The sequence below is a fragment of the Rhinoraja longicauda genome, chromosome 34 (assembly GCF_053455715.1).
Source record: "Rhinoraja longicauda isolate Sanriku21f chromosome 34, sRhiLon1.1, whole genome shotgun sequence".
Taxonomy (NCBI): Eukaryota; Metazoa; Chordata; class Chondrichthyes; order Rajiformes; family Arhynchobatidae; genus Rhinoraja; species Rhinoraja longicauda.
Window position 1 is genome coordinate 12,768,998 of NC_135986.1, and position 14,594 is coordinate 12,783,591.

The window sequence follows — 14,594 nt, forward strand, 5'->3', positions numbered from 1 at the left end:
GGCAACATCACCCTGATCTACAAGCAGAAGGGGGAGATGAATGACTTAAGGAATTGGAGACCCATCACATTGTTGAATGTAGACTACAAGATCCTGTCTAAGGCCATCGCCAACCGGGTCAAGTCTGCTCTGGGACAGGTGATCCACCCGGACCAAACCTGTGCTGTACCTGGCAGGAAAATCTCAGACAGCCTGGTGCTGCTGAGAGATACCATTGCCTACGTGCAGGACAGACGGGTGGATGCCTGCCTGGTCAGCTTGGACCAGGAGAAGGCCTTCGACAGGATATCGCACACGTACATGAGGGACGTGCTCTCCAAAATGGGCTTTGGGGAGGGAATCAGGAAGTGGATACAACTGCTCTACTCCGAGATCTGTAGTGCAGTCCAAATTAATGGGTGGGAATCAGACAGCTTCCCCGTCAGGTCTGGAGTCAGGCAGGGTTGCCCTCTTTCCCCTGTCTTGTTCGTCTGTTGCATTGAACCCTTTGCCGAATCCATCAGGAAGGATGCGAGCATAAGAGGAGTGACATTGCCAGGCAGTGGGGGCACTCAGGTCAAGGCCTCCCTGTACATGGACGATGTCGCCGTCTTCTGCTCGGATCCAGGGTCGGTCCGCAGACTGATCAGCGTCTGCGACCAGTTTGAGTTGGCCACGGGGGCCAGGGTAAACCGCAGGAAGAGCGAGGCCATGCTCTTTGGCAACTGGCCCGACCGATCTTCCATCCCCTTCACCATCAAGCCTGACTTCCTGAAGGTGCTGGGGATCTGGTTCGGGAAGGCTGAGGCATGTGACAAAAATTGGCTGGAGCGGATAGCCAAGGTGGGGAAGAAGCTGGAGCTGTGGAAGCAGCGCTCCCTCTCCATCACGGGGAAAAACCTGGTCATCAGGTGTGAGGTGCTCTCGGGGCTGCTGTACTTGGCGCAAGTGTGGCCCGTCCCTCCCTCCCACGCCAAGGGGATCACCCGGGCCGTCTTCCGCTTCATCTGGGGGTCGGCGATGGACCGGGTGCGACGAGCCACAATGTACAAGTCGGCAGACAACGGGGGAAAAGACGTGCCCAACGCCGCCCTCATTCTGATGGCCACTTTCGTGTGTGGCTGCATCAGGCGGAGCATAGAACCAAGGCACGTGGGCACCAAATGCCACTACCTGCTGAGGTTCTACCTGTCCCCGGTGTTGCGAAGGATGGGCCTGGCGCAGATGCCACGCAATGTGCCAGTCAGCTGGACATTGCCGAACCATCTGTCGTTTGTGGACAGGTTCTTCCGGACCAACACCTTTGACCACAAGTCCATCGGGCAGTGGTCAGCACGGAACGTCCTGCAGGCACTGCAGGGGAATGACTCCATGGATCCTGTGGCGTGGTTCCCAGAACGGACAGCCCAGCTTGTCTGGCAAAATGCCTCATCGCCAGTACTCACCAACAAGCACCAAGACCTGGCTTGGCTGGCGGTGAGGGGAGCCCTCCCAGTCAGATCCTTCCTGCACCGCCGGAACCTCACTACCAGCGCACGCTGCCCTCGGGACGGCTGCTACGGAGAGGAAACGGTGGCCCACCTCTTCAAAGAGTGTGGATTTGCCAGGCGAGTCTGGAGAGGTCTGCAGGGGTCCCTGTCACGATTCATTCCGAGCAGCTCCGTCACAGAGGACTCTGTGCTCTACGGACTGTTCCCAGGGACGCATTCCGAGACTGACATCGAGTGCTGCTGGAAGGTCATCAACTCGGTGAAAGACGCTCTTTGGTCTGCCCGATCCTTGTTGACCTCCCAGCGGAGCGAGCTGTCCGTCAAGGAATGTTGCCGACTGGCCCACTGCAGACTGCAGGAGTACGTGCTGAGGGACGCTCTGAAGCTTGGTGCAGCCAACGCCAAGGCCCTGTGGGGGAGGACCACAGTCTAGGGTCCTTCCGCTGCTGGACATGGGGGGCAGGGTGTGGGGGAGAGAGACGCCCCTCCAAATAAGGGATATGTATGTAAATGTATGTAAATGTCCAAGTAAATGCCTGTATTGAATATGTAACCTCCGGAAATGTCGGATGGGTTTGTTTAAAAATGATGGTTTGTAAATGATATTTATAACTTGAATAAAAAAAAAAAAAAAAAAGGACCGAGCGCAGGTGTTCAGCGAAGCGATCGCCGAGCCTGCGCTTGGTTTCGCCGATATAGATGAGTTGACATCTAGAGCAGCGGATGCAATAGATGAGGTTGGAGGAGGTGCAGGTGAACCTCTGTCTCACCTGGAAAGAATGTTTGGGTCCTTTGATGGAGTTGAGGGGGGAGGTAAAGGGACAGGTGTTGCATCTCGTGCGGTTGCAAGGGAAAGTGCCCGGGGTTAGGGTGGTTTGGGTAGGAAGGGACGAGTGGACCAGGGAGTTGCGGAGGGAACGGTCTCTGCGGAAGAGTGGGTGCGTTCAGCACTGATGCGGGGTCTGCGTCTGCAGCAGAGGACGGAGCTGAGGTTGGAAATGAACAGCTGTATTCGAAGCAGGACTGGTGGAGTGAAGGGATGTGAGGATGTGTAAAGGGCCACTGATGGAGGAGAGCAGATGTCAGAGAGTCACAGAAATGGAGGAGGTGACAGAAAAAGTGAGGGGGTGAGGTCCAAAAAGGAATTTGAACAGAAAGATGAAAATGTTAAAACTGAGGCAGGAAGCCGGCACAGAAATGCACTAACACTCACTGTTCACTGCCCAGCAGGCAGGAAGAGAAGACCCCGATGTCCACAGTGGAGGATCAGTCAGGTCCATAAGACTCCACCACTCAGGTCCCAGATCCACATGGGAACGGCAGACTGCAAGGACCAGCTCGTTGGATACAATCGCCACCATCTCCATCTCTCCAAATCAGTCTGCAAACAACAAGAGAAGCCGTTGAGATCATCTCTCATTCTTCTAAACCCCAACTGGTGCAAAGAGATTCCACTTCCGTTCAGTCCCTCTTTCAGGTCACCCTTCAACCTCCTAAATTACATTGAAAAAAGTCCCAGCCCATCCTGCTCCTGCTTATCACTCAAAGCTTATAGAACTGTGATCAGTCAAAACTGGGGAGGCTCTTCAGGGGCTGAAATCCTTGTGCAGACTCAGAACTGTACCAGTGGGACACACTTGCCTTGTGCACAATGACAGATAACTGGCACTCGCTGTATGACTTACACACTGCATGGTGAGCTGCTGTGGAAGTTAGATTGCTTGCGATCCACAGGATGCGAGCTGAATAGAGAATCGGCTTCATGGAAGGAAGCAGAGGGTGATGGTGAAAGGATGTTTAATGGGACTGGAGTCCTGTGATGAGTTGTGCAGAACATTGGTGAGGATGGATTTGAGGTATTGTTTTCAATTTTGGTTACCCTGTAATAGGAAGGATGTTATTAAGCTGGAAAGAGTGCCCAGAGGAGTTATGAGCATGTTCCCAGGACATGAGAGCCTGAGCTATTGGGAAAGATTAGGCAGGCTTGCATCTTCATTCCTTAGAGCAGGGATCTCCAAACTATGGCCCGCAGGCCACATCCGGCCCGCCACGAGATTTTATCCAGCCCGCAACAAGCTCTTAGACAGCGGGGACCTGTAAGGAAGAAGCTGCTGTCGAAGGTTCGCCGGAGGGCGGATCGCCACTGACCCAGAGCCGGGACAAGGCGAGATCGCAGCGCCCCCTCGAAACTTCCCTCCTCGCCGCTGCTGCCGCCGCTCAACCTGGGGAGAGAGTCGGCGTCGAGGGAGCAGCAGGTGAGAGCGGGAGCGCGGGGAGGGGAGGGTGTCGGCGGGTGCTGTTCCGTCCCTCTCGCCCGCCCTCCCTCCCTCCCTCTCTCTCCCAGAGCCAGCGAGATCTGCTTCGCTGCTCCACTCTCTCCCCGGCCCGTCTCCCTCTAACGCAGCGAAATACGAACAAACACAAGTGAAAATTCCCTCCTCGCCGCCGCCACTGCTCACCCCGGGGATGCGGGGCTTCTGAATAATAACTACACATGTTTGTTGTTATTTTGCTGCGTTAGAGGTTGACGGGGCCGGGGAAGCGAGTGGAGCAGTGGCGCAGATCTCGCTGGATCTGGGAGAGAGGGAGAGGGGAAAGAGTGGGAGAGAGCAGCCCCCGCAAGTGGCGGCTCTCCTTCACCGGACCCACTGACACCCTCCCCCTCCCCCTCCCCACGTTCTCACCTGCTGGTCCCTCTGCCCTAACTCTCTTCCCCCCCACCCCACTACCCCTCTCTCTCCTCTCTCTCTACCTCAGTGGTGGTCACTGTATTTTTTCTGTATTATAAATAATTGAATACCTACGGTATGTATATATTCTGATATTTCAAGCTCTTTTTAAAAATTGAATATTATTTATTTGTTACCGTATAAATCTAATGTAAACTAACCTAATCTAACCTAACCTATTTAACATTTCCTAATCTAATCGAACGTAACCTAGTCTAAACTTTTTTGAGTTCATTAAATTTATAAAACTCACATTTCTTTATTTTTTCCTACGGCCCGCAAAAATGTGCCAAATATATAATGTGGCCTTCATGCTGAAAGGTTTGTAGTCCCCTGCCTTAGAGTACAAGAAACTGAGGGATGATCTTATAGAAATGTATAAAATCATGAGGGGAATGGACAGGGGAAATGCACATTCCCCAGAGTAGAGGAATCAAGAACAAGGGGACATAGGTTTAAGCTGAGATTGATAAGAAGTAATCAGAACCAGAGGGGCAACATTTTCCACACAGCGGGTGGTGAGTATATAGCACGAGCTGCCAGAGGAGGTAGTTATGGCAGGTACTATAACAATATTTAAAAGGCATTTGGACACGTACATGCATTGGAAAGGTGTAGAGGGACATGCGCTAAACGCGGGCAGATGAAACTAGTCTAGTTTAGTTTATTATGGTCACATGTGTCAGTGAAAAGGTTTTTGTTGCACGCTATCCAGTCGACGAAAAGATCATACATGATTACAATCAAGCCATCACAGTGTACGGATACAGGATAAAGGGTGTAATGTTTAGTGCACAACATGAAGTCTAATGTAGATGGGGCATCTTAGTCAGCATGGGCAAGTTGGGCCAAAGGGCCTGTTTCAATGCTGTATGAGTTTATGAGTATGACACCAAGAATGAACTGACAGGAGACAATAATACACTCCATGTACTCTAAGCTTGGAAAATACACATCATTGTATGACAGGCACAGAGCTGAAGCAATAAGGCACCGTGATGCAAGGACACAGAGCCGAGCAACCCAGCACTGCTGTGTGGAGCCACAGATATCCAGCAGCAACACCTGTGTTATACAGAAAGACACCCGCTGCACTACATTGGAGATGGACATGTAGAAAACAACCACAGTCCTCAAAGACATCAACTCTGATGGTCTATAGTCAGATCCGTTTCCTACAGAGAAAATGTCAGATGAGAGGAAATAGCTTAAAGTGAGAGGGTCATGATAAAAATATCTGGGCACATTTTTACCCAGAGTGGCCATGTGCTGCCAGATATGATGGTGGAGGTAGTCAGTGTTGTGGGATTTAAGAAGCTCTAAGATAGACACATAAATATGCAGGATGGAGCAATGTAGATCATGTGCAGGCAGAGCAGATATGTTTAATTTTGCATCATGTTTGCCACAGACATTGTGGGCAGAAGGTTCCTCTGCTGTTCTATGTTCAGTCTGGGACATCCTCAGGATGGTGCAGGGGAGGTGAATCTTTGGAGTTTTCTATCCCATTGAGTTGTGGGGACCAGACGACATTAGGTGTTTGAAAACAGAAACAATAATTTTTGAGATTGAACTGTGTCATGGAGAACAGGCACAGAAGAGTATGAAGCCTCAGGCTGATGATTGATTTTATTAGTCTATGACACTGATAGTGATCTGACAGGAAATGACAATGCACTTGCAGGCACAGGCCTGAAAAACACAACACTGTTTGATAAGCACTGAGCTTATCCCATAAGGCTCCATAATGAAAGGTCACAGAGTCCAACAACCCAGCACTACTCTGTATGGTCACAGATTCCTTTGTTGTACAGAGAGAAATGAACACCCCCTGCACTGCACTGTAGGTTAAGGGAATGTCTGGAGTTTGCTGCACCACAGGGTTGTGGGGATCAGATCACTCCAGGTATCTGAAGGAGGAAACAATATTTTTCCCGGAGAAAACCTATGCCGGTCACGGGATGAACGTACAAATTCCGTAAAGACAGCACCCGTAGTTCGGATCAAAACCAGGTCTCTGGCACTGCAATGCAGCGACTCTACCATTGCGTCACCCTGCTGGCCGTGTAGGAAAGATGTGATTGCAATGGAGAGATTCACCACAATGTTGCCTGGGGTGGAATGGTTCAGTTATGAGGGGAGACAGGACAGGTTGGGTATGTTTTCATGGTGCTGGGGAGAATGAACCGAAGCAGATAGAGATGTACAAGATCATGAGAGCCACTGATAAGTTAGATAGTAAGAAACCTGTCCCCCAGGAAGAGAAGTCGTTGGCACAGGTTTAAGGAGAAAAGAAAGAAGTTTAGGGGTGATGTGAGGAATCATTTCTTTTTTCACCCAGGCATTGGGTAATATCTGGAATGCACTGCGTCTCTCCTTAAACCTATGCTCTCCAGTTAAGCACTCCTACCATAACAGATTCTAGCTATCCCCATCTATGCCACTCAGAATGTTATGCACCCCTAACATGTCATCTCTCAGCCTCCTCACTCCTGACAGAGCAGCGTACCCAATCTCACCTGCAGGCCCACCGAATCGAGGCAACATTCTTGCAATAATTTCTGCACACTATCTGGCTTAAGCAAATCTTTCATGTGGTGTGTCAACCAGAACTGCAGGCAATACTCTCAATACTCTCTAATCAACAGTTTGTACAACTGATGTCCATCTCTTGTACTCAAAGCCTCAGCTGATGAAGGCAAGAATGCCATAGGCCTTCTTCACTCTCTCTACCTGTGTTGCAACTTTCAGCCAACTGTGTACTGGTATCCCAAAGTCAATCTACTCAGCCACCCTTCTGCAAGATCCAAACATTCAATGTCTGAATTCAATCCCAATGCCCTGATATCACCACTAAAAATCCATCAATATGCACTTGTCTGAGTTAAATTCCATCTGTCTTTTCCTTGTCCACTTTCCCAATTGATCTAAATCCTGTTGTAAACATAAACAACTGTTTTCCCTGTACACTGTACCATAATTGTGGTGTCACCTGCAAGCTTACCAATGATATCATATACATATGTATGACGGAGAATAGAGGAACCAGTAACATACTGCGCAGAAGCCTCCAGTCTGAAATGGGAAGGAATGCAATGATGCTAAAGAGGCCACAGATGGAGGATGGTCACAGCACCAGAGGGGATTACAGAGAGATTGAGTCAGTCAGAACCAAGGAGGAATTGGACCACGAAGATGAGAATGCTAAATCTGATGCAAGGACCCAGTGGATAAGGTACGAACACAAACTCACTGTTCACTGCCCAGCAGGCAGGAAGATGTCACAGTGGAGGAGCAGTCAGACGCACAAGATTCAACCAGTCAGGTCCCAGATCCACCTGGGAACGACAAAGAGCAAGGACCAGCTCAGTTAATACAATCGCCACCTTCCCCATCTCTCCAAGTCAGTCTTGGGACCTCACCCCCTCACCTCCCAGCCGATACCTCCGGCCACACCAACATCTCCCCGCCGGGGGGAAGGAAGCCTTACCTCCATCCCCGGGCCCAGGCCGCTCCCCCTCCGTGGGCCTCGCCGCAGCCCCGCACACGGACCGGTCAACGACGTCGCTGACGCTACGTGTCCTGTATTACGTCAGACGCACGTCCTCGGTGAGTTTACCCCGCGTCACGTGACAAGGGTGGCCGCAAACCGGGGCAGAGGGAGCTGTCAATCACAGGAGTAAACACTGACCGGAAATTACATAAAATAATAAAAATAAATATAGAATGCAAATGAGATTAAGTCCAGGTGGCTGGAAGGTAATTAGATCGTATGCCTTCCTGCCAAGATTAAAAAGGACAGAAATTGCTGGTGCAAGTCAGCAGGTCAGGCAGCATCTGTGGAGAACAGGAACAGGGGATGGTGTCGGTCTGCGACCCTTTTGCAGTTTGATTGTGGGAGGGGCAGAGAAAGCTGGGAGGCAGAGGCAGCACAAAGCGTGGCAGGTAAGCGGTGAACACAAGCCAGGGAAGTTTTGAGAGACAAATGGTTGGAACACTTTGCTTTGGTAATGGAAGAGGCCCAGAATAGAAAGGTCAATATGGGAAGGAAAGAGAGTTAAAATGGTTAGCAATGGGGGCAGGTAGTAGGCCTTGGTGGAGCGAGTGCAACCGTTCAATGAAATGGTTGGCGAGTCTCCAGTTGGTTTGCCAAGGTACAGGAGGCCACAAGTACCAGCCAGCGAACTAAAGGCCAATGAACATGAACATCAATGGTGGGGGAGAAACTGGAAGAGGTTGTGTGAGACAGGAGCTAACTGTACTGAAATGTCAAGACCCGAAACGTCACCCATTCCTTCTCTCCAGAGATGCTGCCTGTCCCGCTGAGTTACTGTCACATTTTGTGTCCACCTTTGGTTTAAACCAGCATCTGCAATTTCTACACAATTGATAGGTGGATAGTGGTGAGGGGCAGATGGTTAGACAGGTAAAAGGTTGGACAAGGCCAGAGATGAAAAACAAAAGGTGTGAGATAATAGACAATAGGTGCAGGAGGAGGCCATTTGGCTATTCGAGCCAGCACCGCCATTCAATGTGATCATGGCGGATCATTCTCAATCAGTACCCCGTTCCTGCCTTCTCCCCATACCCCCTGACTCCGCTATCCTTAAGAGCTCTATCTTGCTCTCTCTTGAATGCAAGGATAGATAGGATAAGGATAGAAGAGTAACAAATTGTGATGCCTAGGTGGAATATCGGTGGGAGGATTGGTGTGTGAGTCCATGTGGGACATGGGGAGGAGAGGGGAAGAAAAAGTAGAAAGAGCGGTGTTTGGGGTTGTTTTTAGGTCAATTACCTAAAATTGGAGAATTCAATGTTCATACCATTAGGTGTTCAGCTATCCAATCAGGTGCTGTTCCTGCAGTTTGCTTGTGGCTTCACTCTGGCAATGCAGTTTGGCCAAGATAGAATGGTCTTTGTGGGAAGGGGAGTTACAAAGGCCAGAGGCTGGGAGATCCAGCGGGTTATGACGGACCAAGCACAAGTAGTATTTGGCGAAACGTCATTGAGACTATGCTTGGGCTCGCTGAAGTAAAGGAGGCCACATCAGGTGTGCCAATATACAGTATATTATGTTAGCAGAGGTGAACCTCTCCCTCACCTGGAAAGAGTACTTGGGTCTATGGATGGATGTGAGAGAGGAGGTATGGGGACAGGCAGGGCCGTCTTAACGCATGGGCCTGATGGGCATTTGCCCGGGGCCCCACGAGCATAGGGGCCCCGTGCTGATCTGTGTATGTTAAGTGATTTGCAATAAATAAATACTACTTTAAAAATGTAGGTTGAATAAGTGCTTTTTTCGCAACATTTTCGGTCCCTAAGTGTTTTTTTTGCAACATTTCCCATCCCTAAGTGCTTCTCACAGCGATCTGTTTCGCAACAATTAGCTCCCTAAGTGCTTTGCTTTTCCATCCCTAAGTGCTTCTTACAGCGATCTGTAAGTGCTTTTCGCAACAATGTAGCACACTAAGTCCATCGCTAAGTGCTTTTCGGTAAGTGCTTTTCGCCGGCACGACAGGGGGGGGGGGTCTGGTAGGGAAAGGGGGGTGGGGGAGAGTTTACCATTTACATTTTTATTCCTGTGAGTAGTTGTCGTAGGGGCCCGAGTACACTGCTTTGCCCGGGGCCCATAATGCTGTAAAGACGGCCCTGGGGACAGGTGTTATAGCTCCTGGAGATGCAGTGAAAGTAGCTGTGGAGGGAGTGGTTTGGGTGGGCCTATTTCCGCGTTGTATGACTCTATGTAAAATCCTGACCTTTTTCAGCACCACCAAAATAAACAAGGGTCTCGACCCGAAACCTCACCCACTCCTTTTCTCCAAAGATGCTGCCTGTTCCATATCATATCATATCATATATCTACAGCCGGAAACAGGCCCTTTCGGCCCTCCAAGTCCGTGCCGCCCAGTGATCCCCGTACATTAACACTATCCTACACCCACTAGGGACAATTTTTACATTTACCCAGCCAATTAACCTACATACCTCGATCGCCTCGTGGCGCCACGGGAGAAGAACGAAGAGGAGATAAGACTTTGCCTTCCATCACAGTGAGGGTATGCCTAGAGCAATCACTGTGATGGCTGTTTTGTGTAAAAAATTGTATCTGTGTGTCTTGTGTTCTTTAATGTCTACTGCCGGACCCTGACGTGAGAGGACGCTGGCGTTGATTATTCGCCGCTTTTCCGTCAGGATAGTTTGTCTGTTTGTCTGTTTGTTTCTATGTTAATTGTATTTGTAAAGCGCTTTGTGCATGTGTTAAGGCGCTATATAAAATAAATATATTATTATTATTATTATTATACCTGTACGTCTTTGGAGTTCCGCTGAGTTACTCTAGCTTTTTGTGTCTGCAATCAAAATCTTTCGTGAAAGAACTGATTCCGAATTAAGTAATTCCTGTCCAGGACCTGCCTCAGTGCCAAGGGGAAATAATTTCCATTAGACGCAATAATTGAATTATTGCATCGTATGGGAGGCGCATTTCCAATCTCGTTGTACCCCCGTACAATGACAATAAAGATATATTGTATTGTAGAATGGACTTTCCGGTCTGGGGATGTGTGCAGCTCAACGCCGTTCATTTGTCTGTGAGACGGTAACACTGATGATGAAACCCCGCTAACGGCCCAAGCCCATCTCTGGAGGTTCCCCTAATTAGATGGTTGTAAACTGCTGAGTTATGTGGGAGAAGCGGTTTGGGGGTAGGGAACAGGCTCTAGAGAGAATGGGAAGGAGACAAAGTAACTTGTCACTGTATTTAGGCAGTAATATTACTGATTGGCCTTTAATGTGAAATCCGTGCCTCTGAAAGGTTGCGGAGCGCTGAGTCTCGGGTGTATTGTCAGCAAACCTCTGCAAATTGCCGATTGCAGATAACCGAGGAAGGAGCTGGAGATGAGAGGCCGCTCTCTGCTCTGTCTGTCACTCTGATTCGGTCTCCACCCCTTCCCACCTCTCTCACTCTCTGCGTGTCTGGAGCAGGTCGGGGCGCTGTGTATAAAAGGAGACAGTAGCAGTCGGCCGTTTATTGTGCAGCGACTTGGGTGAAGCAGCATCATGTCTGGCAGAGGGAAAGGAGGCAAAGGACTGGGCAAAGGCGGAGCCAAACGGCATCGGAAAGTACTTCGCGACAATATCCAGGGCATCACCAAACCAGCCATCCGCCGCCTGGCTCGCCGTGGCGGTGTCAAGCGAATCTCGGGTCTCATCTACGAGGAGACACGCGGGGTGCTGAAAGTTTTCCTGGAGAATGTGATCAGGGATGCGGTCACCTACACCGAGCACGCCAAACGTAAGACGGTCACTGCCATGGATGTGGTGTACGCTCTGAAACGCCAGGGCCGCACTCTCTATGGGTTCGGCGGCTAAATAAACCCCCTTTCTCCAAACGACAAAACAAAGGCTCTTCTAAGAGCCGCCCACCGTCTCACAGAGGGAGCAGTGACCGGGATAATGAGGAGATTATCATGTAATTAATGAACTTTTAGTTATTGCCCCGCTGCATGCGCTTGATTGATTCTTGCTTTCAGCGGTTGTGATGAGGAAAGCTGAATTTAGGCCGATATTCTGAAGGTTCAAATTGAGGAGGGGCTGTTAGCAGATCATTCTCCAGCGATCTCTGTTCTCCTCTTACCCATTTAACTTTGTAAATCTAGCAACACTCAAAACCTCTCCGGGGAGCAGTCGTATATCTCCAGTCTCAGGCAGAGCTGAATTCCGTCAGTTTCGGCATCGGGTCTGTAAATTCGTACCGCAGATTCAGACTTAATGGTTTGCGGAGGTGATTGAAATTAATTTGAAATCAAGTCGGTAGGAACTGAATAGTGCTGCATTCACAAGAAGCGAGTTCTTTATTACAACGGAGTTTTTACTTGCATCAACACAACAGGTCTGCACACATATTCCTCTGTAAAAACCCATAATAACAAAATAGGTCAGTATATGAAACCAATAAACTACCTCTCTGACACTACGGTTAAGAACACTTTCTGCGTCCTGTCTGCTCCTCAGTGTGTCCGACTGATACTCCAACTGATCCGTGTGGTCTGAGACGAGCTGCAGCCTGAGACACTTCCTGCAAACGTGGTCGTCAGGGACTCCTGACTTGTTCCTGATTTCCTACATCTGACAGGAGGTGCACACCACTCCACTGACGACATTACTGACCTGAGAAACTAGAACCAGGCTGTTGCTGAAGGTGCTCCTCAGGTTGACCAGTGTGTCATGGAAGGGGTAAGCTGTATTTTCCAAGATGTTCTGCAGTTTGAGGAGCATCCTCCCCTCCACGGACCCAGCCTTCCTGGTGAGTTTGTTGATCCTGTTGGCGTCCGTGGCCTTCACCCTCCTACCCCAGCACCGAAGATGGCACTAGCCACCACTGATGGATAGAACGTCTGCAACATCTTACTTTGAAAGAGCGGTTCCTTCTCAGAAAGTACAGATGGCTCTGTCCCTTCTTATACAGTGCCTCGGAGTCTCTGAACTAGTCCAGTTTACTGTCCACGTTTCCAAGTTAGGGCTGTGTGCTCAGTGCCCTGCTCCACTCACACTATTCCTCTGACTGTGTAGCCAGACAGTTCCAATGCCATCTTGAAATTCCCCAATGACATTACCGTTGTTGAGTGAATAATGAGTAATGAGAAGTCAATACATAGTGGGAGGGGGGGAATGTGATTGAGTGATGCCAAAGTAACAGGATCCATGATCTGTATTCATCGGTGAGATGGAGGTGGAGAGGGTCAATGGCTTCTGTTTCTTGGGCATGCACATCTCTGACGATCTATCCTGGGCCAGCACATTGATATAATCATTATGAAAGCCATCCATGTCTCTATTTCCTGAAAAGATTGAGGAGATTCCGTGTGTCAAGTAATACTTTCTTGAAACTCTCCATGTGTATTGTGGAGAGCATATTGTACAATTACATCATGGCCTGGTCTGGCAACTCAAACATCCACTGTGGCAGAGAATTCCAGATTCACAACTCTGGGTGAAAATGTTTTTCCTCTTAGTCCTTTTGAGTGGTTGAGTGAGTGGGCACATGCGTGGCAAATGCAGTATAATATAGATAAATGTGAGGTTATCCACTTTGGCGGCAATTATCGCAATGGTGTCAGGTTCGGTAAGGGGGAAGTGCAGCGAGACCTGGGTGTCTTTGTACATCAGTCACTGAAAGTTGGTGTGCGGGTACAGCAGGCAGTGAAGAAAGCTAATGGCATGTTGGCCTTCAAAACGAGAGGATTTCAGTATAGCAGTAAAGAGGTTCTTCTGCAGTTGTATAGGGCCCTGGTAAGACCACATCTGGAGTATTGTGTACAGTTTTGGTATCCTAATTTGAGGAAGGACATCCTTGTAATTGAGGCAGTGCAGCGTGGGTTCACGAGTTTGATCCCTGGGATGTTGGGACTGTCATATGAGGAAAGATTGGAAAGACTAGGCTTGTATTCACTGGAGTTTAGAAGGATGAGAGGGGATCTCATAGAGACATATACAATTATAAAAGGACAGGACAAGCTAGATGCAGGAAAAATGTTCCCAATGTTGGGCGAGTCCAGAACCAGGGGCCATAGTCTTAGAATAAAGGGGAGGCCATTTAAAACTGAGGTGAGAAGGAACGTTTTCACCCAGAGTTGCGAATTTGTGGAATTCTCTGCCAGAGGGCAGTGGACGCCAAAACACTGGATGAATTTAAGAGACAGACAGAGCTCCAGGGGCTAGCGGAATCAAGGGCTATGGGGAGAAATTGGGCAGACACAGGTTACCGACTGTTGATCAGCTATGATCACAATGGTGCTGGCTCGAATGGCCTCCTCCTACGCCTATTTCCTATGTTTCTATGAACTTGCCGCAGTTTGATTAACGTAAACATAATTAAAAACATTGGAGCTGCCGAAACAAAACTCACAGTACAATTTGCAGAAAATAGAGGCCGAAATAGTACTACAACTCTTTCCGTGAACTTGTGGGTGGCTCTTAAAAGAGCCTTTGGGTTTTCGGTTTGTCAGAACGGAGGATCTTTACTTGGAACTGGTGTACTTGGTCACCGCCTTTGTCCCTTCCGACACGGCGTGCTTGGCCAGCTCCCCGGGCAGCAGCAGGCGCACGGCGGTCTGGATCTCCCGGGAGCTGATGGTCGCCCGCTTGTTGTAATGAGCCAGGCGGGAAGCCTCGCCCGCGATGCGCTCGAAAATATCGTTGACGAACGAGTTCATGATGCTCATAGCCTTGGAGGAGATGCCGGTATCGGGGTGAACCTGCTTCATCACTTTGTAGATGTAGATGGAGTAACTTTCCTTCCTCGACTTCCTACGTTTCTTGCCCGCCTTTCCTGCAGGTTTGGACACGGTTTTCTTGGCGCCCTTCTTGGCTGCTTTCGGTGGGTCAGGCATTTCGT

General features: G+C 49.4%; 2 protein-coding genes across 2 annotated transcripts; one reads left to right on the top strand and one right to left on the bottom strand.

The window, feature by feature from the left end:
* Positions 1 to 11,257: 11,257 nt before the first annotated feature.
* On the top strand, positions 11,258 to 11,569 carry LOC144609504 (histone H4). Its single transcript, XM_078427985.1, has one exon. The coding sequence runs from the start codon at positions 11,258 to 11,260 to the stop codon at positions 11,567 to 11,569; it is 312 nt and encodes a 103-aa protein (XP_078284111.1).
* A 464-nt stretch (positions 11,570 to 12,033) lies between these two features.
* Positions 12,034 to 14,594, bottom strand: LOC144609439 (histone H2B 1/2-like). The gene has a single exon (XM_078427917.1). It carries the CDS (start codon positions 14,587 to 14,589, stop codon positions 14,218 to 14,220), a length of 372 nt encoding a protein of 123 aa, XP_078284043.1. The 5' UTR covers positions 14,590 to 14,594; the 3' UTR covers positions 12,034 to 14,217.